This window comes from Lonchura striata, chromosome Z (genome assembly GCF_050655825.1).
Source record: "Lonchura striata isolate lonStrDom1 chromosome Z, ASM5065582v1, whole genome shotgun sequence".
Taxonomy (NCBI): domain Eukaryota; kingdom Metazoa; phylum Chordata; class Aves; order Passeriformes; family Estrildidae; genus Lonchura; species Lonchura striata.
Window position 1 is genome coordinate 944,697 of NC_140740.1, and position 26,445 is coordinate 971,141.

The window sequence follows — 26,445 nt, forward strand, 5'->3', positions numbered from 1 at the left end:
CCTGGAGCCATCGCCGTGTTTGCTGGGGAGGACTGGACACGGGGGTTGCTGCTGGGTGTTTCTCCAGCCTGGCACAGCTGGCACAGGCTGGAGCTCAGGGCTCTGCTGCAGAACCCACCAGCAATGCAGGACAGCAACCCCAAATACTGGGATGAAATCTGTAACCTCAGAAACAATAATTTATTGGGAGTCACACATAAATCGACAAGTACTAAAGTACAGACATCAGCAAACACTAATTTACATGGCCACTAATCAGTTTATAAATAATGGTGTGCAAGGACCTGCACAGCCGGGTCAGAGCACAGGCAAAGCCACTTGGTAGCACTGGTTTCTGCAGATTACAAGGGATGGTATTTTAAAACAGCCTGGGTGCCACTGTTTAATGTAGCATTAAAATAGTGAAATGCTGTTATGAACTACAGCTCTACTGAGCCAAGTTCTGCCTCCATTTATATAAAATTCATTAATGCAATCAAAAGCAGAATCTGTTCCGTAATCTTTTTTAAATTAAAGATTGAATTTAGAGCCTAAGGCCTAAGCTTGGTTTGATAGAAAATGCTTGTACCAGGTATTTTCAGGCTGAAGCCCAATACTGACTACATGATCTGAAGCAAGTCACCTACAGAAGAATGATCGACACCCTTGCAGGAATTTTGACCAGAACTGCTTGATAATCTTCAGATGTCCCTTCAGAAATCTGTTTTTAACTTCAGCACTTGCTGTCTTCCAGCTCCAAGAACTTTATGCACTCCAAAGCAGTGTCTTCAATGGATTTTGATGAGCCGGTAAGATTTGCAGCTAAGTAAGGCACAACTCCTGATGTCACTTGATTGAAGTAACACACCTGTTTGAACAAAAGTAAATGAAACAGAAAAGCCTATGGATTGCAAGTTAGTAATTTTTTTTTGCAGAGCCTGGATTACTACCACAGCTTTTATGGATATGAATAGAAGCACACAGTGCTTCTGAAACTGAAGGCAATAATTTGCAAAAGGCATGCCTTTTTTACAGCACTGCAGTGATCTGGGTATCCTCGCTGCTCTCAGACCTTCCAGCATCTGCAGGTAAATGTACAGAGCAGTGCAGCTAGAAACACTTGTGCATAACGTGTTCAGTGTGTGTGCTTTGTGAACAAAGCTGTTGCCTGAAAAAAAGGAGCTGCAACCAGAAAGAGCTGCTGAAAGTTTTCAGAAATGTGTTTTCTTAAGGGGAAAGTTTTAGCGTTCCCATGGCAAAGAAGATTGGCATGGCTCCAGAGATGGGAATCAGATTTTGTGATTCCTGGGATATGAAAGTTCAAGCAAGGAATTTAATTTGAACTAATTGAACTAATGGCCTTTATAGTCAGTGGAAAAGAGACACACCACCAGAGACCAGTGTAATGCACATCCTCTAGAGGTGTGTTTTAGGAGTCAGTGAATTGCTCTGGAGGGGCAGGGCAGCCTCCAGTGCTCAGTTAGAGCTCGTTTCTAACAGGTTAGACAAAGCTGGGCAAGACAGACTCCACACACCCAGACTGAGCTCCTTTTTTGGATGTATTTTGCTGTTCTCTCTGCAGGCTGTCAGCTCAGGTGGGGTGGCAGCCCCAGGGCAGGGGTACTCACAGTGCAGGAGCTGCTGCTGTCGCTGTGGATCTGGAACCCAGCACAGAGGATTTCACTCCTGCAGAACTCCGGCCTCGGGGGCACCGCCCTGAGGGTCACGGACCTCACGGCCACCGTGTAGGGCTCCCTGCAGGGCAGGGACAAGATCAGACCCTTCCTCCTGCTGAAAACCTTCACGGCAGCGACCACAACACGTCATTGTCACTGGAGGACAGAGCACTCCGGCGTTTTCAACGATCCTGGTCCAAAGCCAGAACCCTGCTGAGCCCCAGTGAGGCTTCAGCACAGACCCCAGTCCAGGAGACCTCTGTGGCAGCCAGAGAACATTCCCCACCTTTTCTTTTTGATTTAGCCTGCTCTCAGCCCACGTTTATTGCATCATATATTACCCAATGTGGCCAGAGTCAAGGTATCCAAACTCATTCAATCCCCCCGTGGAGGGGAAAGCAAGCACAGTACAGAATACTGCTTTTTAGTGCTAACTTGAATAATTGCTGAGTGTAAAAAAAGAAACAGAATAGAGAAGGATGAGATACACTAAAAGGTTCCACTTGTCCATGTTTCACTATGTAAGAACAAAAGGAGATCTAATAAAAAAAAGAAATAAAACTTTAAAAAGCAAGGTATGTTAAACTGAGCAGGGGACTTGGCAGAATTTACAGATACAATAAATGTGTGAGGTTTCAAGAACTTCCTTGACTGAGTGAAAACTCTGTAATTACATGGAAAGGGAGTACAAAGTCACTTCAAACAAACAGAAAACTGTCAGGTAGATGCTTCAGCCCACTGGGAAGCTCTCTGGGGCATGATTTTTTCCCCCCTATTTGCCCATTTGGATTTCTGGCCTATTTGCCCTCCTAGTAGACCATTCCCATAGAGTCACTACCAAAGAACCAATGTACTGGACTATGCTAAAAAGTTGTTATGCTCTGGATTTATTTCACTGCACCTTCACATTGCAACGCAAATCCGGTTGTACAAACTCGGGCATCAACAAAGGAATCTCACACCTCAGACAGTAAAATGCCATCTTTGTCACAGATCAAGGTGACAGGACTGCAGGCTGTGCCCAGGGTGAAAATCAGAGCCATACTCACTGTGGCCTGCAGGGCTGCCTTTGGGACACCAGAATCACAAAGTCTCTGGGCTGGTGGCCTGCCATGGGGGCAGAGGTAACGTGGTAAATCTTCTCCTCTTCACTCACAGCCTGCAGCACCTCGCACGTCCTGTGTGAAAAATGCACATTTTACTATTGGCTTTTTGCAAATATTAGAATGAATATCGTATGTCTAATGTTAGAAAGTTATGCTGTATTAATTCTCGTAAGTTCTGTGTTAAATATAGTTTTAGGTTACAACATAATGGTAAAACAGAAACTCTGTGATGTAAGATATTTTTTCCTAGCTCAAGAAAGGGATAAGATAAACAAGAAACTCTGTGCACAGGTATAACAGTGACACAAAACCTGAAGAGTTACAGCCTCCTTGTCAGAACAGACAAACATTCTTCAACCCTCTCTCTGTTTTTATGGAACCACCAGGATTAAGGGGAAGGAGTTGACAAAAAACAGAAAAATTCTTAATTTGCAAGGAATTTATGCACCATGTATGAGATATATGAATATATAAATATGCAACAGGTTGTTGCTTTTACGGTTATTCCTTTGCTCACAAGGCCTGGCTTTGGCAGCTCAGTGCCCAAAAACAACTGGAAGTATGTAATTCTTTGCTTTTTAATCTCTTGTAGTGTCCTAATCCTCATTGTCCAAATTTTTATTACTCTAAATTTATTACTATTTTTTAATAACTATTTTATTACTAATGAACTTTTAAGACTTTGAAAAACAGGTGATTGGTGAAGACATTCAGCACACAACTCAGGCCCTGGTGTGTGCAGCAGCAGCCCCTCCAACAACCTCAGGGAAAATGAGCTCCACCCTGACCCTGGGACTTTGGTTTTCATGTTCCAGCAGCAAGGCAGAGAAACATTTCGGTTTTCTGCAGCACCTCATCAGCAGTGTTTCTTTAGGTTTCATTTGTTACAAGTTGTAAATTCAGTAGAGTTTGTAGATTTTTAAATATCCCTAAGGTTCCACTTCCAGCCTCTGGTAAAAATCTCTCAGGATGGAATAATTAACTGAAAATGCTTCACCAAATCAAGTTAGTATAATTTCAATTTAACTGTCTCTAATCATTATTCTACACCATAAAAGGTAAATTTAAAAAACCACAAACACCTTTTAGAGCCATTCCAAAAGCTATTTCAAATCATACAGGCTTCCAAACATGTTGTTTTACTGGAAATATGCATTTTGAAGGACCCCATTTCTTGATTTCTCACTTTTGAGTGTACAGTGAAATTCAGCATCAGCACAACCCAGCACAACATAAATGAATTAATGAACAAACATGAATGAATCCAGCTTTTCCTTAATTTTTAAAGCTAGCACACACAATATATCCACCTCAGTTCTTACTTTTAACTTCTTTTTTCACTTGTTTTGGGTTTTTGTCACTTTTAACATACACCTGTCTAGGACTGGATGAAGCTGTGCTCATTTAAGAAAAGGATAACCTCTGTCCTGTCCCTCTCTTTCGACAGAGCACTCTGCGTGTTGGAACCAGATTCAGCACAAACCAAATTTTACTTCTTCAGTAAAAAAACTTTGAGTAATGACTGTTTGATGTCAGACTCCTACAATAATTTATTCCTAACGGGGCAGGGGCTCACAGGAAGTGTCTGTCCCAGCGCTGGCGGAGCCTGAAGTCGGACAGGAGGGAAAAGGCCACGTGGGATGGGACCTTCACCTGCATCTCCACCTTGAATGACAGCACAGCACCCTCCTCGTGGGTCCAGATTTTCACCTGGGGAAAAAAAAACAACAAGGAATGATTACTGTAAAAGTTTAGATGCATAAATGTTGTGCATTTTGGACATTAAGCAGATTTTTCAGAAGCTCCTGGGAAATGTGACATGCCTTTTCCAGGCAAATCAGTCACACCTTGGCCTAGCCCTCCTGCCCCTTGAGCAACCTAGCACTTCCCTTTCCAAAATATCCTTCTTTTTCTCTTCTGTGAAGCAGAGCACCCAGAACTAGTGATACTCTGAATAATTACTTAAAAATCACAGTTTTGCATTCTCTTGTCCTACATCTGTACTATCTTGCCTGGATTATTTTGGGTCTATTTCTACTCATAGGCCCAAACCCCAGCACAGAGAATTCAAAAGGAATAACCTGTACATAACAATGAACACAGAAAAGAAGGGTTTGGCACCTCCCACAAACCCTATATAATGGAAGAGAATGGGTACAACAGAATGCTTAGAATTAGGAGATTGTATTTCCAAATTAATGTGCTTTATTGCTTCTTAAATCCTGAGAAGTTTAACAGATTTTCATTTCCAATGAAAAATTCATATGGTTCATCATCACTGCTGAGGTTTTATTGGTCTTTTTTTTTTTTTCTGCATCAAAAATGATCAATCTTTCAGATGCTGCATTTCTGCAACAACATAGATTTTGTGTTTCTCTGCATTGTCCTGTCTTGGAAGAGGAAATAAACCCCAACATAATCAACCAAGCACCTTGCTGAAGTTAAGTTTGGTATAAAATTAAATGCTTAAAAGCTTTAAAAACTGTCTACAGGAGGTCTGCATCAATATTCCTCTAAGGCACAGAACTGAAATAATGTCTGTGAGTCTTGTAGACTTGAGAAATCACAAAACAAAGCCGGAGGTGCAGCTGTCAAAACACCTCTCTGCTAAATGAACACTGGCAAGGCTGGATTATCTCCAAACCTTTACAGGTTTTGTGGTTCTGTGTCAAAGACATTAGAATGCCATTTTTTACCTTCAAAAACTGTCAGTCAGCTTGGGGTCATTCCAGATGCATGGAAAAGGGAACAAATCCTCAGCATTTTAGGATCATTCCCTCTTGTGCTGTCCCTCTCTGGAGTTCTTGTAAGCCCCCCTGAGGTACTGGGAGGTGCTTCAAGGTCTCCCCAAAGCCTTCCCTTCCCCAGGATGGACAACCCCAGTTGTTATCTCTGCTTGTCTCCACAAGCTGGTTCAAGCTTGCTTTTCCCAGCACTAGTGTTGTCTGCTGTTTATTTGGCACAGCAGTGTTGACTGAAATATTTAACCACTGGAACAACCCAACATGGCACTGGCAGTTTTGCCATCACTGGAATTCCTTATGATTTGTATCTGCTCTTACTCAAGTATGTTACTGTCTACATGAAAGAGTCACTAAGCAATGTTTCATAGCCTGCGACGCACAGGAGGTCAGACTAGAATACTGCAAAAGTAGTATTTTATTTTATTGTCCCAAAGCAGCTCTGGATCTGCACAATCTTGAAGTAAACTGCCAATCACTAGCCACATTTCAGAAACCAGCCATGGCAGATGCCAGATGTCTCTCCATTTTCTGGAAAACATGCACTGCAACAGGGTTAACACCAGGTTTTCCCTTGACTTCCTTACGCTTTTCCTAGGAGCATCTTCCTCTGCTAGAACTGGTTTACACAGTGTCCTCACTGATTTTGGGTTTATAACACCATAAACAGGGAGGAGCTTTGCATTCAGATTTCTGTAATTTCTTTTCTGCACTTACATTATCCAGAGTCTTGGTTATGTCCCACCCTGGTTTTCCTGCCAGGCGTGTCAGTGCAGCTATGTTGCTGTAACTCAAATAAGCCTGAAACACAAGACACGAGTCTGAAAATGGAGGGGTAAAGGTACATTTCACTGAACATTGCAGAAATTAGGTGGTTTGTTGTTTTTTTTCCATCATTATGCTTCAACTGCAAACAAATGTTTATTTTCCTTGTAAGTGAAAACACACTTCAGTAGTTCCTGAATTAAAACACTTCCAGTGGCTTCCCGATGCACTCACATGGCTGTTGGCAAAACAATCTTAATTAAAGGACAATAAAACATTATTTTCAGCTTCTCCAGTTATAAAGCTGTGAAGAACAACTTTGACCACCAGGGAGACAATACAGATAACCTCTCAGACCACTGAATTAATGGTTTTGTCCATCTTCCTCTTAAGTAATTAGAATCTACTCGAAAATTAACCTCTTCTTTGCTACCAAGCTGGGTCCATCTCAGCAATTGCTTTACACAGCAGGCTCACAAGCAAAGAAAATGCAAATTCTTTATGCTTGGCTACAATGGATGGAGTTCTCATTTAACCATTCTATAAAGAGAATACAGCCTTAGAGTCTTTACTGACAGGTTTTGATATCATAGGAAATAAATCTTAAGCAAGCCTTTTGCATCGTGTTCATATTTATATTAGTTGTTCTGCAGAAAAAAAAAAAATCTGCTTTAGACACAAAAACTGGACACTGAAACAACATTTAGCTTATCTATAAATCCACCTAAATTCAGGTTCAACATCATTCACTGCAGGACACAGGCATGTCCAGACCAGAGACACTCAGTGCAGGAAATCTGGGAATGAACATGATTTCACTGTTCATTCCACAGATTTATGCTATTCCAATGTTCATCTCTCTGTTGCTATCTCTCCCCCCACCTTTAGCACTTATTCAACTGCAATTTTTCAGACATTCCGTGGCCGGATAGAAACAAAAACCCCAAACTACTTCCTCTATAGGAGAATTCAGCTTTTATAACAGCTGGGGACATTAAGGGATAAATCTACAGGAGACCTTAAGGGACCACTTGTCTGTTTTAAAGACAATTTTTTTATCCTTTCTATTTCACTTACCCTTGCATCAGTAGTGAATCATCTACTGTCTGAGTTTAGAAGGGAAATTTCACTGTGTTACACACCCATCCGTTCCTCACGAGTCCACAACGCTTCAGAGGGTCCACCTGTACTGCCACAGCCTGAACAGCTGCCTCACACACCCCAGAAGGTGCACAAATACAGCTTTTTATGCACCTAGATTACCTGGTTGCTTGTCTCCCAGGCATCAGAAGGCTTGTCTCCTTTAGCAGATAGCATGCATTTTCTAAAACATAATTAAAAAGAGACATAATAGCATAAATTAGTTCTTTACACCTCTTGTGTATGCTAGGAAAAATCACTTTCTATAGGCTTAAGTGTCTTCTAAATACAGGTACTTTATCGATTTTTGGTTTGCAATAACTGCTTTTTCTTTCCAAGGAGGACAGTGAAACACAATAACCTCCAGAGCGAACTAATTTTGAGAAAAGTAGCCTCTAACAATTTCAGTGCCACTGAAACAAAATTATTTGTAAGTGTAGCCATATAACAGTCATATATACTTTAAGGAGAGTTCAGTTCATTTAGAGGATTATGAAATTAAATTTTCAAAATCAAGGCCTGCCAGTGACCCAGCTATACCTGGTGAGTCGAATCCTCCTCCTGGCAATAGCTCCGTGGTACCTCCTCACACCATCCTGCATGAAAAGTGAACCAGAGAGCAACACATCTCATTATTTTAGAACAAAGCCTGAAAAAAGAGAACTAAAAATTATTTATTACAGATGGGCAAATGCCAGAGCAGTAATACAAGCAATAAATAATAATAAAATAAATAAATAATAAATAAAGAGTAATTGTGTAATGGCCTTTCCACAAGCTAACCCAAGTAAACTGGTGGTTTATTTTTTGCCTTAGCAATATTCTCTGAAATTTGAAAAAAAACCAGTGTGATAGAAGAGTTGTATCATTGTGGCATCCTCCTGGTACTCTGTGGTCCTAAAGCAGTGGCAGCTGGGCAGCGCACCACATACATTCTGCTCTTTCTAAATGTGCCACCCACCAAATAAACAATTAACCCAATTTATCATCATCTGGCGTTCAAAGCACAAAGGAAAATTCTATTTTCCAAAGTCAGTTTCTCCTCTTGGCACAGCCTGCAAGGGATAGTAGTGATACTTACTACCCCAGTGAGTACATAAGACACCTTGATTCATTTGTCTAGTTCCCATTCTATAAGAAATAAGGTCTCTGATGTTAAAAAATAATTTAATTTCTGCCTACACTGGCTCTCTAAAATTCTTGTAACTGAAGCAGGAAGATTAGTGATAGGTGTCACGACAGCAAATAATTCAACAATAGCATTCAAACTGCTTCAAGTGCTTCATGAACCACTTTCAGGGAAACATGAACTGAGATCTCCATGTCAAAGGAACTGAAAAGCCCACCCACATCATGAGATTTGATTCCTACAGACTTCTTTATTCACTCTATTTCTCCTTTTTGTTAAGGGCTTACAAAAATAACTATTCCCTGAATACTTATAAATTTCATCTACAGTCAGTGGAACTTGCACAAGGTATAGACAAGTGTAAAAATCTCCAAACTCATCAGATTCTTCCTCTCTGCCCATCAACCATAGAATCTATAGCCATGAGGATCCTCCACTGAGCCTCTCACTTTTGGAAGATGTGAAAAATGCCAATAATTTGTTTTTACAATTTTTAAAAGTTTAATAATTATGAAATGGTTATAGAAATAGTAATACAATTAGAGTAATAAAAATTTAGAGTTAGGACAATTACAAGACAATAAAGAACAAAGAATTCCAGATGTCCGGATGCTCTCGGGCACTTAAGCCCTGACAAGCATGTTTTGTGAACAAAGGAATCACCCTTAAAAACCATACACTGTTATATATTCATACATACTTTATGGTTATGCATACATTCTATTTAAAATACGACACTTTCTCTGGAGTATGCCAACTCTTTCTTTCAATCCCCACGGTGTCTTCCAGCCTGAGCACGGCCTGAAGAAATTAGCTTCTTCTGATAAAACCATCAATTTGTCTTCTCTGGAAGATTTAGGGGTTCTGTGACTGTTATCTCAAAGTGAGTATCTCATTTGTTTAAAAAAAAACCCACATACATAGTTTCTATTTTAACTACAAAACTACATTTACCATACTATTAAAATCTTAATACAGCACTTCTAATCAATATAACACAATACATATAGTATTCCATTTAATATTTGTGAAAAGCCAATCATAAAATATGCATTTCTCACAGAAGACCAAAACTAACAATAACAAACGTCTCACTCGAGGGCAAACATTTAATTTGGAGCTTTTCTCTCCCACAAGAAGCTGCACTGCAGTGCCCTGCTCGGTGCTTGCTTTCCCAGGAAGGCTGTGCTGACACCTGAGAGCTCACCTGAGCGGTGGGCTTGACCCTGGGGAAGGTGAGCAGCTCCCCTTTGTCATTCAAAGCATTAAAAATGAGGAATGCACTGTTAATGTGCCGCGGCTGGTCCTTGATCCACTCCTCGCAGTTGTAAGCCTCCACACGGACACCCACCTCCACACTGAAAGGAAAGTTTAAATGAACACTGAGCTGCTGCAAGTGATGCAGAAGCAGCCCTGAGACATGCTGGAAAGGACTGCAGTACCTCCAGGTGTGACTCAAATACCATCCATAGCATAGCAAATCAATTAGTCAATCTGGAGGGACACATTTCTGAAATAAAATAAACTGTGGCAGCAGCTAAATAGCATTAACAAAAATAAGCAATAAATAGAACCCAGTCTGTCAACAAATGCCAAGATGGGAAGATCCTGGCAAGAAGCTGGCATCTTCTGAAGAATCAAATCCCTGGGACCAACTCAGCCCTTGAAAAACCCTGAATTTCAGAGGAATGTTTATTGTCTGCATTTGCAGGAGTGGAATTTGTTGACAAGCAATCTTTAAACTGAAAGGTCAGAGAATAATTTTTTTTTAAAACTTCCAATGATAAAAGTGAAACAACAACAAAAAAAAAGGGCACATATATAAAGTTATACATATAGATACATACTTCAAAGTCACACCTGAAAAATAATTAATTCACTAATGAAAACCTGACTGATGAAACATGAAACACACAGAGTAGGGTGGTGCTGGAGATGCTCAGGGAGACAACAGATGAGGAGTTTTACCTGTTGTGAAAAGTGTTGTTGACAATGGCATTGAAGACCAGGCGGTCACCCACAAAGGATGGCCCCCAGAATTTGAACATGTTAACTGCCTTCAGCACGGGGTGTGAGCGGCACAGGCGGCTGAAACAGAAAGCCAGAGAGACAGACCAAAACACACAGTGGTGCTAAACGCACCGCCAGCCTGGCTGACCACAGAAACAGGGTCTGCAGGACCTGGGGGTCACTAAATCACACTGATCTACTCCATGCCAGCCTGGTCAAGAGCATGGAACGCGAGCTCCAACCATCATAACGCCGCTCAGGTCGTGCTGCTTCATTTCCAACGCCTTTTACAAACACCAGTTAATTCCCACAGCTTGAGACTGCCCTCTCTTAAAGCCAGACCATGAAGCCCTTACCTACAGGGTAACCACTTACCTCACAGTTCCATTAATTTCTGTAGGACTGCACGGGGAGCAGGCTCCCGAGCACTGTAAAAATGCCAGACCTTAAAGCCTTTAAACAATTAAAGGAAACCTGAGCAGAAAGCCTGAGCACCAGGGACAGTGTCCAAGCAATGCCATGTCAATTTAGCTAGTCGTAATATTTGTACTTTTTGCTCATTTTTAGATGCTTTCTGCTAGTGTGGTATGAAATGAGAATAAAACAACTCTCACATGGATATCAGATGCAGTCTGTGTGAATAGAATCTCATTTCCAAGCTCTCTGGAGCAGGCAAAAAAATCAGTTTTCTTCACCAGTTCTGCATGCAGTCAAAGCCCCTCACTTTCTACTGGGATGTCTGTGCATCACAGGAAGGGGGGACAAAATACAACATATGACATTTATTTTTAGCCTCTGAGGCAACTCACTGCTCTCAGTAAGGAGCCCATGTGCACATCTAGGATAGATTGTTCCATGGTGAAGTTTTCTAAATGAAAACACAGTTTTGTAGCACTTCTAGCTCTTAACTCAACTGCACTTTGAAAACTAATGTACCGGGATTGTTAAATGCACACAATTATCTGCAGCTAATTAACTGACTGGGACATCTCTTCAATAGTCTAATACATTTGAATTACTTTGTAATTAAATTAAAATAATTTGCTCCTCTGATTTTAAATGCTAAGTGTTGATTTTATTTACAATGTTCACTCTAAAGATGCAAACACAATAATGATGAGGAGAGGAACAAACCAGAAATCAGACTTAAATATTCATTTCTTTCTTGCAGAAGTACACCCTGAATGCTTCTATTGAAAATGTAAAGAATAAGGAAGTATCCATCAAGTTCAAGATAATATTACTAATATTCAAATGGTTTTATTGCTATCTGCAAGATTTTCATGTATTGACCAAAGAAAGGTGGTGGGGAGGTGAGAAGGAGAGTGAGTAGCCTTTAAAGGAAAGTTCATAGTGAAAGTAGTTACTTTTCAAGCAAAATCTACATAATCTCTGCTTTCAACCAGCCTCTGACACCAGCTATTATTCCTGAAATTTTAACATGAGTAATCATGTTTGACATTAATTAGTTGGAAGAAAATTTTTCCGGTACTCCATTTGCTGATGTCTCCCTTTTTTTAAATCTAAATGTGACTTCCACAAGGTAAAATTTATCAGATGAAAACAGGTAAATATTCTGAGTCATATTATAGGAAAAAACTGCAGTAGTCCCTTCCAGCCACTGGAACTGCATGTGGGGGTAAGGTCAGTGCACTCTGTTGTTACTAAAACAAGTTGTTTATCCAACCACTACAGAAAATCTGTTGTTATCAGTACAACCACTGGCTACAAATCAAAACCATATGAATAATGAATGGAGAAGCCATTTAATTATTAAAGATAAAAAGGGAAAACATATCTAATGTCCCTGCAGTGAATTAGGTCACTCGGTATGCAAGGAGAATTCAGACTGAAACTTGAGTACTGCTTACAAAGGAGCTTTTGTGCAGCGTCCAGGACCAGGAAGGGAGACAAACAACGGCTTGACTCCAGGGAAGAGGAATTAAGTGATTATGTGCCTGGGTCACACTGACAAGCATTGTCACAAAACATACTCTGTTCTTTTTACCTGAAGATGCCCCAGCTCTTTAAACTGCTAAAATTGTTGCAAGCCATAGGATGCGCAACTCAGAGGGACTGAAAGGTCAAGTGACTTGCTGAGGGTTATGCATCCATTCTGTGTGCACACCAGAAACAAAACAGAGCCTGTTTTTGTGGATCCTTTTTCTCTGACTTATTTGTCTTCTGGCATCATGAGGATTTGCAGACTAAGTTCTAGCAGGCTGTTCATTTTTGGATGTCACTTGGTACAGGGAGAGTATTGGCTTTATCCTGATTAAACAACTAACTTTGTTTCTAAAACTGTGCACCAAGCAAAGGAGGGCAGGTTTCTGCTCCTGTGTCCAATGTTAGCTTTCTGCAGAGATTCCCAGGAAGGTAACACAGCCTCTTTTGCCTTAGGCTCTGTATGTGCAACAGAAAAATGTGAGTCTCAGTGTCATGGCAAGCCGTGGGAGATGTACCACTTAAATAGTTCAAAGGCCTCCTGTAATGTGAGAAGGAAACAAGTCACAAAGGCCTGGGTCTGTATTCTTCATAAAATAAATCCCCGTGAAATCTTTGACATTAAAAGCACATCCACTTAGAACCACACACACAGACAATGCTGTATGAAAGTACCTTGCTGAAATGCTTGCCACTGTCTGCATCCAAGCCATGATCTGGCCACCAAAAGTGTTTCCATGATGGTTTGCATGAGGAGGCAGGACAAGCTCAGTGCTCTGTACATGAGTATGCTCAGTTGAAACTGCATCTTTCTCTTCTAAAGTATCTGAAACACAGCAGCAGTGCACCAGTGAAAACTTTCAGAAGAAAGCACACCTGGTGAAGAGAGCAGTTTGCTTCAGACTCAGTAAAAAAAAGAAAAATAGAAAGGCACAGCAGAGCCTTGTGGTTTACAAGGGAAGCAACAAGAAGCTGAACATTTGCTCTGTTCTCCCAGGAGCTGCTGCTGCCAGCCCTCAGCGCATGCCCACACCCCTGTGTCAGGGGCAGTTCTGTGTCAGGGGCAGTTCTGTGTCAGGGCAGTTCTGTGTCAGGGGCAGTTCTGTGTCAGGGGCAGTTCTGTGTCAGGGCAGTTCTGTGTCAGGGGCAGTTCTGTGTCAGGGGCAGTTCTGTGTCAGGGCAGTTCTGTGTCAGCGGCAGTTCTGTGTCCCTCTGTCAGGGGCAGTTCTGTGTCAGCGGCAGTTTTGTGTCCGTCTGTCAGGGGCAGTTCTGCGTCCGTCTGTCAGGGCAGTTCTGTGTCAGGGCAGTTCTGTGTCCGTCTGTCAGGGCAGTTCTGTGTCCGTCTGTCAGGGGCAGTTCTGTGTCAGCGGCAGTTTTGTGTCCGTCTGTCAGGGGCAGTTCTGTGTCAGCGGCAGTTTTGTGTCCGTCTGTCAGGGGCAGTTCTGTGTCAGGGCAGTTCTGTGTCCGTCTGTCAGGGGCAGTTCTGTGTCAGGGCAGTTTTGTGTCCGTCTGTCAGGGGCAGTTCTGTGTCCGTCTGTCAGGGGCAGTTCTGTGTCAGCGGCAGTTTTGTGTCACTCTGTCAGGGCAGTTCTGTGTCCGTCTGTCAGGGGCAGTTCTGTGTCAGGGCAGTTCTGTGTCCCTCTGTCAGGGGCAGTTCTGTGCCCCTCTGTCAGGGGCAGTTCTGTGTCAGGGCAGTTCTGTGTCCGTCTGTCAGGGGCAGTTCTGTGTCCGTCTGTCAGGGGCAGTTCTGTGTCAGGGCAGTTCTGTGTCCGTCTGTCAGGGTAGTTTTGTGTCCCTGTGTCAGGGGCAGTTCTGTGTCCCTCTGTCAGGGGCAGTTCTGTGTCAGGGCAGTTCTGTGTCCGTCTGTCAGGGCAGTTCTGTGTCCATCTGTCAGGGCAGTTCTGTGTCCATCTGTCAGGGCAGTTCTGTGTCCATCTGTCAGGGCAGTTCTGTGTCCGTCTGTCAGGGGCAGTTCTGTGTCCGTCTGTCAGTGGCAGTTCTGTGTCCATCTGTCAGGGGCAGTTCTGTGTCCATCTGTCAGGGCAGTTCTGTGTCCCTGTGTCAGGGGCAGTTCTGTGTCAGCGGCAGTTTTGTGTCACTCTGTCAGGGGCAGTTCTGTGTCCGTCTGTCAGGGCAGTTCTGTGTCAGGGCAGTTCTGTGTCCGTCTGTCAGGGGCAGTTTTGTGTCAGGGCAGTTCTGTGTCCGTCTGTCAGGGGCAGTTCTGTGTCCATCTGTCAGGGCAGTTCTGTGTCCGTCTGTCAGGGGCAGTTCTGTGTCCATCTGTCAGGAGCAGTTCTGTGTCTGTCTGTCTGGGCAGTTCTGTGTCAGGGGCAGTTCTGTGTCCATCTGTCAGGGGCAGTTCTGTGACCCTCTGTCAGGGGCAGTTCTGTGTCAGGGCAGTTCTGTGTCCATCTGTCAGGGCAGTTCTGTGTCCGTCTGTCAGGGGCAGTTCTGTGTCCATCTGTCAGGGCAGTTCTGTGTCCGTCTGTCAGGGGCAGTTCTGTGTCCCTGTGTCAGGGGCAGTTCTGTGTCCCTGTGTCAGCGGCAGTTTTGTGTCACTCTGTCAGGGGCAGTTTTGTGTCCCTCTGTCAGGGGCAGTTCTGTGTCAGGGCAGTTCTGTGTCCATCTGTCAGGGCAGTTCTGTGTCCGTCTGTCAGGGCAGTTCTGTGTCCCTGTGTCAGGGGCAGCTCCTCTCCCAGCTCAGGGAGCAGCAGCTGAAGCCGCAGTGTGTGCTGAGCTGTTCAGAACTGCCAGCAAGGCCTTTCCAGGGCTGTCAGAGCAGTTCAGCACCACCTCAGCTGTCTGCCAAAGGCTCTGCACTCTGTGTAATGGGCACCTGTACAGGTATGTTTAATTAAGATTAGAGCAGGACACGATTATTTCACCTTGTTGCAAATCTTGTGATTGCCTGAGACAACACCTGAGTGAAATGACTGAAATGAGCATCTGAACCACCTTGTATTACCTGAGCATTCTGATGTCACTTTCAAGTGTTTAGCCATGCATCCTCACTCTAATCTCAATTCTTTCTGGTTGTGTTTTGCAGAAAAGATTTAGGCATGAGATTACATCAAGTAATTTTAAAAGTGCCTATCTGTGCTAGGAGCTGCTTGACCTGAATGGTACTTTTGACTTGTGCCATAATTAGCTAACTTTGTGATTATGTAAGTGGAAACATATGACTAACTTGCACTTTGGACCTACTCAAGGTGTTCCCTAAGATCCACTTGTCAAATAAACCTCACTTTCAGGCTTTACACACAATGTTCTTTCCTCTCTTCTCGCACTCTGCTTTTTCAGTCTCCTTGAGGAGGTGAATTAGTGCTACAATAACATCCTTCAAAGAAGCTTCCAGGAAAGGCAGTGGAGACAAAACCCATCGACCTCTGATTTGTCACTCAGGTTACTAAACTGTGCCCTGTGAGACAGTTACCATGAAGACAAATAGCTTATTTTCTCGTACCAAGCAAGACTTTTCAGTTCTACGAAGTTTTACTAAATTGTTAATGCTACATCTTTGTTTATAACAGGTTTAATCTCTCCTCAGTAAAACCACATAATGCCTGTCATTTATACATGGCAGCTCAGATTTTCCAAATACCAGCATATTTTCTTAACTGCTCCGAGTAATTTCTTTTGTGGGGGAACACAACAGCTTTCTTTACAAACAGAAATTACTACAGTAAATAAAAAAGAACCTGTTTCTTTGTTTAGTTTTTCTAACTTTTTTACCTCTTTTGACCTTCGTGTAATGAAACTTCTGCTTGTTGGGAATCATCTCGGGACATAAACATAGTTCTTACTCTGCTTTCTGGCAAAGACACGGCCACAAACCTGAATGAATTTCATGCTTCTGTCTGCATCACAACTAGTGGCACAGAGGTTTATTGCTGTGTTTATTGCTGAGTTCTGTGTGAGCTGAGGAACCTCACACACAGAACCACGTGAAGATCTGCATTTCACATCTACTCAATGCACACCTGGCCTGCAGCCCTGTGTTTTTACACCTGGAATTTCTGAGAGACAAAGAAATACTCTATTAGAGTAACTAATAACACACCTAACACACCTCTGGACCTCTATCCACAAATCTGGCACAGACTTTTCTACCTGACACCACAACCCCAAGGAGATGTTTTGTCTGCTTTTTTCTTTCCTTCCAGCTGCCCATAAGTGTTTGTTCCACCTTCTGTGCTGAATACAGAAATCACCTTCCTTATTGCTCTCCTGCATCAGCTTCTGAAAGACCTGGGCATAGCCCAGACGGATTCTTCTCCTCTCAATAGCCAGGCTGTGCTCCAGGTGGTCTTCTGCAGACAGAAGCTGTACAGGTTTTAACTCAACCTGTGCAAAAGGAGAGGGGAAAACCACAACAGTTTTGAATTTCACAATCGTAACAAAGCACACTTTGAACTTAAAATGGCATCAGCATTTTCTACAACTTTTTCCTATCAGCTGCCCAAGATGACAAGTTTAATAATACAACTAGCACAGAGTATAAAGTTAAAGAGATTCTGCATTATTCTTTCAGAATCATTCATTAAAAGTCAATGCCAAAGTGCTTTTTGCTTCTAAATACAAACCCATGAGAGCACACAGTATTTAAGACAGTTCTCATTAAAAAAAAAAAAGACAGAAAAATATAAACTTAATATGAAAATGATGATAGAATTTTTATGAGGATAACATTTTTGAATTTTTGAACCAGAAAACAATTCAGGTGCAGTGGTCAGTGGTGTGCAAATTCCTGTATGTCAGTTCAATGACAAACAGCCTCCAAACTTGTACTGGCTGAAGAAAATTACTACATTTGGTTAATTACACCAGAGGCGACACTGAACAATCACTTGTGACATTTGTCTAGAAGGCCTGGCCTCAGAAGCATTAAAATAATGCACAAAGCAGTGCACCACAGATAAATTCACATTTTGTGTCTTGCAGTGCTGCCACTAATGTTTCTCAGTTTTTGACTCTTCCCTCTAACTCTCCTGGAGTGTCATTGCCTCCTGTCCAGTCCTTTCAAGAGCTTTTTAGATTTTCCCAGGTGGCCCAGTTGAAAAATTAAGATGGTAGGTATGTTGAGATTGTCTCTGTACAACTTTAGAAACAGTTGTTCAGAAAAGTGGATTTGAAAAAAATACTCTTCAATGTCTTTGAGACTTTAGTTTGTGATGGAATTTGAACTGAACTCTCAAACTCCCTCTGGGACCTTCCTGTCTTAAACCTAATCTTAGTTAATCATCACCAATTTAATCCTGAATTAATCTCCCCAGAAATTTGGGCAAAAGGTAAACAGGTTTATGTTATGGTATGAGATCAAACTAATAACAAACAATTCTTGATAATATTTTAATGCTATCAGGGTAGCAATTTAGCCATTAGCCCTTCAGAGACAAGAGCTGGGCTTTAGTTTTAGTAAAACTGCTCCAGTCTGTTTCTTCTCCAAACTGTGCCACGTCCTCAGAAGAGAGAGCAGTAGTGACTGGATGTGCTGATTGCTCATGGGAGGACTCTGCCAGCCTCCAGTGGATGTTTAACTGCCACATGCGCTGTCTTAACACAGCAGTGAGACAGGAAAGTCAGATCCATGGTGTCACATTCAGGAAAGTCGAGTTTCACATGCAAAGGGAGATTATTAAGAGAGTCTGAGGAAGGTTTGGCCTTCCTCACAAGAAGACTCTAAAAGGACTGTGCCTGTCTGGCACAGTGATGTGAAGGCCAGTGGTACCATGACTGATTTCCAAACACTTCCAGGGAACCAAGCACTGGGGAGAAGAAACAGCCCTGGCGTGAAAACTAATCAACAGAAATGGCAAAGAACCAATTTAGATTGGAAGTGAGCTTTAAAATAATGTCTTCTGTCTGAACAGTGATGTCTGAACAACCTCCCCAAGAGGGGAAGTGAAGGATGAAAAAGCCCACCCTGCAATCAGCTTCTGAAAAGGAAAGAGACTCACAAGGATCTCCCTTCCACTGCTTGCTTCAGTCATTACTGTAGCCCTCACAAAGACCTCACTTCTATAATGAACAAGTTTGCAAAAGAAAATAGAAACAATAATAAAAACAACAACAACCTAACCATTTCAGATAAGCGAATTAGAAATAAACCCCCAAACTCTACCTTATAAAGTCTGGACTTCATGCTTTTTTCCTATCACTGATCAGAATAAACAGTGTTTCTGCTGTGCTTCACAACCAGAAAAGTTGGGTTATTTCATAGAAACTCAGTCACTCCAAGCTTAGGAGGAAACAGGAAAAATACCTTTCCACCACCTACTGGTTTGGCCACATATGTTGCATATGCCACACTCACAATCTTTTCAGCTTTAGTCAAAACATCCTGTACTGTCACCTTGATGCCAACCTACAAGGAAGAAAGTGGTGGAGAGAGGAGACAAAAAAGATATTTACATCATTGTCAGTTGATTTGAGACAATACAGTGCAGTTTTTATCAGTCCCTTACACCAAAAGAAAAAAGGTAAAAAACGTGTTCTAATCACTGATATATCTGTAGACATCACAAAATTAAGTCAGCTCTGAAAGTTTTTCAGTATCACAACTTCTTTGTTCAGCATAATTTGTGAGGTAAAATTACAAAAAACATGAAAGACTCTTAATGTAGTTATATGGATATTTCCTTCCATTTTCTTCTCTGGCACTTGGAGTCACCATCTGAATCAGTTTCTAAGATCTGTACATGCAAAAAAAGTGTGTTTAGGGGTTCAAAGCACAATGAAACACTTGAATGTGAAACACTGGATTTGATCCTGTGGCATAGGCTTGACACACATCAAAATTCTGATTTTTTTCTAATTTTTAGAAACTTTTGGAATACATTACCTGTGAGATGCATCATTCCCATTAACAACAATGGGAATTGGACAAAGGCACAATGTAAAAAGAGCACGCCCAAAGTTCATTTCTGATTTGAAGTGATTGGCATTGCATACTGACTGCAGCACAAAGATTAAGATCACCGTACACCTGAGATATGTACATTTGTATCAGAGGTTTCAAAAATGCTTTGAACTCCACCTACTCTGTGGATCTGGGCTGGACCAATCCCACCCTGCCCACTACACCTGCAAAAGGCTTTAATTCCCAGTTGCTACCCTGACATGGATTATTTTACAGGAAACACACAACTGTAACACTCTGAAAGCAGTGCCATTAGGCAGGGCTATTGTCCAGATACCTGCAAATATCTGGAACAGGCAAACCTGGACCCACACTGTGCTCCTCTGCTGCTCCCACCTCTGCTCAGGATCTTTAGAGAAAATAGAGGTGATCTCTTACCTCCATGCTGGTTTTGAATGCTCTGTTCACCTTTGTTCTGATGACAATAATTTGTCCAACCCTGTTAAGAAGAGTAAGACTTATTGCAGGCAAACATGAAGCTTTATAAGGGCTTGAATCTGCCTCTCTGTATACTCCTAAAAGTAGTGAAGAACATCTCATTAATCAGTCTGTGTCTTCCACACTGCACTGAAAATCCACTGAAAAAAAAGTGAATTTTTCACTGTTTTCAATTCAACACTGTTGTTCAGCAGTCAGACTTGGTCAATAAAATTACAGCCACTCAGAGTCCTGCACAACCTTAATGGCAATAGTCCTTCTCTCTGCTGGTGTCTGCTTGATGGCAGGTGTGCTCCAGGTACACCCAGAAATTTTGGCTTTTGCTCAAAAGCACATCCAGCACCAAATCACTGAGTACAACTAGCTGCAGGGGCACTCAGATACACTCTGCAAGCACCTCTGGCACACAGGTATGTGCACATGAGGAGATAATTCCAGGAAAAAGTGCTCTTGGACATCTCTAAAGGATGGGGAAAGAGTTCATGTTCCCAGTCTTGGCCAAGAACAGGACTGTTGGTCCCTTCTGTGCTAACATCATCCCTCTGAAAACCACTCTTCCTCATTTACCTACATAAAACATCAAAACGGAAATTTTACTTTATTATCTAGTAAAAATACTAGAGATTCTAGAATACTAGATTATTATCTAGTGTGATTTCATTATATTATGTATTATTTTACTATATTTTAAATTTTTATTACATTATTTATTTTATTATTTAAAATTATTGTTACTATGTCATCAAAACAAATTTAAATGAGGAAATATTTTCTTTCCTTCCAGAATTCCTAAAGCACCTGCTCCATGCTGATAGCAGGAGCAAACCTTGCTTCCAAACCCCTCAAATGCCAGCCCCAAGCAGTGCTGAGGGGGTGGAAGGAAGGCAGTTTGCCCTCAATTTTCCTCCCACTGAGCAGGAAGTGAAAGGACACAGTGTGCAGGGTAAAACAGAGCCACAGCCAAAGCAGGAGGGTGTCAGGCCACTGCCTCCAGGGAATTCAAACCGAGCCACAAATGCTAAAGAGCAGCCCCGGGGCAGGAAAAGTGGAGCTAATTACAGCCAGGACTGAAGTAAAATGTAACTTAGAGCACTTGGGTACTGACAAAACATTCACTGCAAAGGATTTTGCACAGTTATTACCCCAGTTTATTTAAAATAATAATAATAGTTGCTTCCTAATTTAAATAAATGAAGCTGGGACATTGAAAGGTAAAGACTTACTTAAATTGCTTATTCCACTGCAGAAATTCCACTAGAATGGGAAATAGGAAATAGGAAATAATAGGAAATAGGAAACCTGCTCCTCCAGAGGACCTGAGAGGAACAACAAACTGCACAGCAATTTTCTCTTTCTTGCTCTCACCCAAGAACAGCAGTGGAATCCTTTGGGTGGGAAAATGGTCAGTGCAAAGAACTAAGACCATCTGCAGGTTCACAGCCCTCAACAGCTTCTGCAGAAGATGCTCAGAAGCAGCTTTTGAATTATTCATTGCAAATAAAAAGCAGAACTGTTAAGGCAATTGCTCCCACCTGTGTAGCTAAGGGAGCCACCAGCTCCCTCCCAGAAATGAGAGTGTTCAGAGCTACAGATATGGAGGGGCAGAAGTCACAGGGCAGCACACTTCCACTTAAAACTGTCAGAAACTCCCCAGGATGAACTGACTGTCGCTCACATAAGGAACACTAACAAAATACAAATAAATGCAATTTTAAATCAGATGTAATTGAAAATCAGTACCCCTGAGCTGCTGTGTATTTACAAGAAAAGGAAGAGGTTATCATGGTATAAAGCTAAGTTTTGAACTACACAGATTTGTGACAATTTCTGTTTACACCTCAGCTGAAATAAGCACAGAAGACTTAATTCCTACAGAACATTTAGTAACCTGGTTTAGGTAAATAAACCTTACAGTAAGCCACTTACTTAAAAACCATCTTATTAATTTACCAGAGAGAGAAGCAAGAACTCTTTTATTTATGCAAGATGTTTGTGTAATGAACTAGATCTGGCAAAATTTAGGAAATTGCACAGTAAGCTACAAGAAAGATGTTAGGGATGACCTGGCAGAGAAGAATAATTTCTTAAATAATTTTTTTTTTACAGTTACAAGATTTCTACCTGAAATTCTTGTTACAAATGGAACATTGGTATTACAAGTGAGAGAAGAGCTAGAACTGTTTGGAAACAAATTTGGAAGAACAAGTGTTTTCATCGTACTCCAGAAGCTCTATTCTCAAGAAACAAGATAGAAAAGTGTTCTGAAGCTACTAACTCTGAACTACTACACCTGAAAGGGAAACACTACCCTGACACAGAGCAAATCAAGGCAGGACAAACACTTCAATATTGTGAAACAGACCAAGAAATCCTGAGTTCCAGATTCAGTATGATCATATTCTCTTCTTTGTCACTGGCTTTAGTTCTTACTCTAATGACACTGCTCTAACAGCCTCGAGTTTGAGTAGATGCTTATTTTACACTTATGAACAGTTTTTAAGTGCCATCAGCTGTATGTCTGGCAGCCAGTGTTGCTTTGTTCACAGCCACAACTGCATGTGCACTGCTCCGTGCAACCAGGCCTATCCCATCTAACCACTCATTAATTCCCAGATTGTAAAACCACACAAAACCCACAAAGAAATGGCTTTAGCTTTCTGTAAAGGTATGGTTTAGGAATAAAGGTCCTATTTCCTCTTATGGTGTCTTTTATCCCACTGGAAACCATGAAAAAGTGGTAAAACAAGTTCAGTCCTGTGTTATCTTGCAGACTCAGTTAATTCAGTGTGCAGTGAATGTAAACCATTTATCTTTTTTTTCTAAAATAGCTGAAAGAAAAAGATGTTAAGAAATTAACTGAAAGAGACCTTGCAACAATAAAAACACTGCTAACAGTAAGTTTTATAGTATTTCCTTATTTAACAGAGATAAACAATGGCCTGCAGCCATTCCCTAGAGCCAGAGACCACCGGGCCATCAGTTTCTCACCAGAGTGCCAAGTAAAGTTAACAAAAGTTTATTTCTGCCCTGTGAGATGGGTCTGCTCTCTGGGTGGGCCAGGCTGCCACAGGTAGAAAAGAACAGTTTTGAGACTTAGCCCTGTGACTGTGGTGAGTTCACGGCTCTGCTATCTCCCATTTTATAATGCTTTGGTTTATCTCTGCCAAATAAGAACGTGCAGAACGAAAACACCTGACTGTTGTCAGTACTGGTCTGTACCTGGCAGCCTCTTCAAACTGAATGTCATCCATGGACGCTGTCACGCAGGACATCCCAGCATGTTTCTCAGCTTCAAAAGAGACACAGGGGCACACAGTTACCACTCTGGACCTGCAGGGAGCTATTCCCCTGTGGGCTGGTGCCTGGCAGGCAGATCCTGCTTCTTCCCGTGCACACCGTAATGCAGCTCTGCAGGGCGCCCCTTAGGAAAAATGAGATGGCAAATAAGGTAAAACTTTACGTGTTTTATCATTAATCTCTTGTAAAGGGTGTTTGTTTTTATGGGTAACATCAGGAGACAAGACTGGATGATAGCAACTACCTTACTCAGTTTGAAAACCTCTACCTAAGGTCTTTTTCTAAAAATGAGCATTCTGGTAAGAGAGCCTTAACAAGCATTTTGAATGACAGGAAGAGTCACAAAGTGTTACCAAGCTCATAGAAAGCTCATCATTCTCCCTCAAAACAATATGTCATGAGCATCAGCTAGAGCAATCCAGTGGGGAAATTTTATGTCAGCTGAGAAAAACCTACTTATTAGTAGGTAAAAATCTTAGTTTATTAGTGCAGTCACATCAGTGTAAAGCACTAAGTACATGTCCTTAAAGCTGCACCAAAAATGCAGGAATTAAATAAAAACTAAGACAAACAAGATTTAGAAAATTCAAAACCAGAATCCACCTGCTGTGAAGTGTTTTCACCTAAATTTGAACATTAGTCATCTCCCTGGGATACATTTGGCTGTGAGAAAGAACACACGCTTTTTGTATTAATTATGAAAGCTAATCTGGAAAAGGTAAGCATTTTATTTACTGTTAATATTTAATCACCTCATCGTTAAGTTTTGTAGCAAATTAATATGATATATTATTTATTTGACCTTAGCACCTAGAGCTTCGAGTCAAAAGGCAGATCTGCAGTGAACCAGGAGCTGTATGAACACAGACAACCTCTGCTCCAAAGTCCTGAGTGACAGAGGCAAGAGAGGGAACCAACAGGAAGCCTGGAGAATAGCGCTGCACAACAGGCAAGAAGAGCTCTCATTCCCAAGCAGCCCCGTATTTTTAGTGAGCATCACAAGGGGAGCTCAGAGAAAACAGAGCTTTTATCTCAAAATCTGAAGAGTTCTCTCTGCAAATACGCGGGGAAAGCACGGTCTCTCCTCAAAGATCACTTCCGAGGGTTAAAAAGGCTGAAATGGAATCACTCCTTCATACACCTGAAGGAAGAGGCGTGCTCCTTTAGGGGAGCCGGTGCTCCCTTGGTGCTCCCTCGGCGGTCCTGGCTGTGGGTGCTGAGCCCGGTCGGGCACGGCGCTGCAGCCGCCGCGGTCACCGCGCTGGGGACAGTCAGCCGGGCACCCCGCACCCCAACACCCCACACCTCAACACCCCAACAGCCCAACACCCCGCACCCCAATACCCCACACCTCAACACACCGCACCCCAACACCCCATACCCCAACACCCCGCACCCCAACACCCCAACACCCCAACACCCCACACCTCAACACCCCAACAGCCCAACACTCCGCACCTCAACACCCCGCACCCCACACCCCAACACCCCACACCTCAACACCCCAACAGCCCAACACCCCGCACCCCAACACCCCAACACCCCGCACCCCAACACCCCGCACCCCAACACCCCGCACCCCAACACCCCGCACCTCAACACACCGCACCCCAACACCCCAACACCCTGCACCTCAACACCCCAACACCCCGCACCCCAACACCCCACACCTCAACACCCCAACAGCCCAACACCCCGCACCTCAACACCCCACACCCCGCACCTCAACACCCCACACCTCAACACCCCAACACCCCGCACCCCAACACCCCGCACCCCAACACCCCACACCCGAACACCCCGCACCCCAACACCCCGCACCCCAACACCCCGCACCCCAACACCCCAACACCCCGCACCCCAACACCCCACACCCCGCACCCCAACACCCCAACACCCCGCACCCCAACACCCCGCACCCGCACCCCGCACCCGCAGGGGCTCCGGAGCGCCGCCAGGCTCGGGTCGTGCCCGGGACCGCGCCCCGGGACCGCAGCTCGCTGCCAGGCTCTCGCCGTGCTGCCCCCGCAGCCTGCGCTCACCGCGCTCACCAGCCACTTGCACAAGCTGGCGAGCGGGTTTTAGGAGCTTTGCAGCCGCGATACAGGCAGACACGGAGTGCTCTGCGCGCTGGCTGGATTTGTGGTTGTTTCACAGAACCGCGGAATCCCAGAATAGTTAGGGCTGGAGGAGTCCTCTGGAGACCCTTTAGTCCAATCCCCTGCCCAGGCAGTGGCACCTTTCCGTCTTTTTGGCACACATTGCTAGATTACTAATCTTAAATTAGTACTTTTCTTCCTTCTCTTACTTATCTTTTACCAACTCTTTTCTTCGCTTCTGCTGCTCCTTTTTAAAATTCTCCTCATCCTCACGTTCCTACCACCATCCTCGCCCTCCCGTGCCATCTGACGCCTCACCTCGTGGTGTCTGCTCCTAACGGGACCCCAGATCTCCTGGGCTCCTCGAGAGAGAGACGTGGAGCTCCTGGAGTGGGGCCAGTGCAGGCTAGCAGAATGACTGGGGGATTGGAGCATCCTCCTCACCAGGGAAGGCTGAAGGAGCTGGGTCCGCTCAGCCTCGGGAAGAGATGCGTGAGAGGGGCTCTCATGCACAAATGTCCAGAAAGGGTGTCGGAGCATGGATCAGGCTCTGCTTGGCAGGCAGAAAATGATGCCCTGAAGTTCCATCTGAACATGGAGCTGTGTCAGGCTGGAGATGAGGGAAGGGTTCTTCCCCCAGAGGCTCTGCCAGAGCTCCAGGAGTGTTTGGACAGAGCTCCAGGGATGCACAGGGGGGATTTGGGAGGTGCGTGCAGGGCAGGGGTGGGACTGGGTGATCCTGTGGGTGCCTTCCAGCCCAGGGCATTCTGCGGTTCTATGATGAACAACTTTCTCAGCCAGCACTGAGCGGATCGCCCGCGGAGGGTGCGGAGCGCAGCCCACCGGCGCCGTCCCAGCAGCGTCTGCCCGGTGCTGCGTGCAGCGGCCCGGGATGGCCCGGGATGGCCCGGGATGGCCCGGGATGGCCCGGGATGGCCCGGGATGGCCCGGGGCGGGACGGGATGCCCACCGCCACCCGTCCCTCCCGGCGGCCCTTCCCCAGGCTCCCCGGGCCGTCCCTCCCGGGCCCGCTGCCGTACCTGCGAGGCAGGCGGCCGCGTCCACCCAGCGCAGCAGCGGCCCCGCGCCCAGCTGCCCGCGGGGCCCGGCGTGGGCCGGCAGCACGGCCCGGCTCACCGACACGGCCATGGGCCGGACCGAGCCGCGCCCGGCGCCGCCGGACAGCGGCGGCACGGCCCGCA

At 43.8% G+C, this 26,445-nt stretch overlaps 1 protein-coding gene across 1 annotated transcript; it reads right to left on the bottom strand.

The window, feature by feature from the left end:
• Positions 1 to 166: 166 nt before the first annotated feature.
• On the bottom strand, positions 167 to 26,445 carry ACOT12 (acyl-CoA thioesterase 12). The gene is given in 16 exon segments (XM_085567212.1): positions 167 to 716; positions 719 to 847; positions 1,608 to 1,734; positions 2,705 to 2,833; positions 4,338 to 4,471; positions 6,220 to 6,303; positions 7,531 to 7,591; positions 7,948 to 8,003; positions 9,744 to 9,894; positions 10,505 to 10,624; positions 13,166 to 13,316; positions 16,702 to 16,834; positions 18,753 to 18,854; positions 19,788 to 19,848; positions 23,067 to 23,136; positions 26,284 to 26,445. Coding segments are annotated over 16 exon segments (1,641 nt in total). The 5' UTR covers positions 26,393 to 26,445; the 3' UTR covers positions 167 to 692.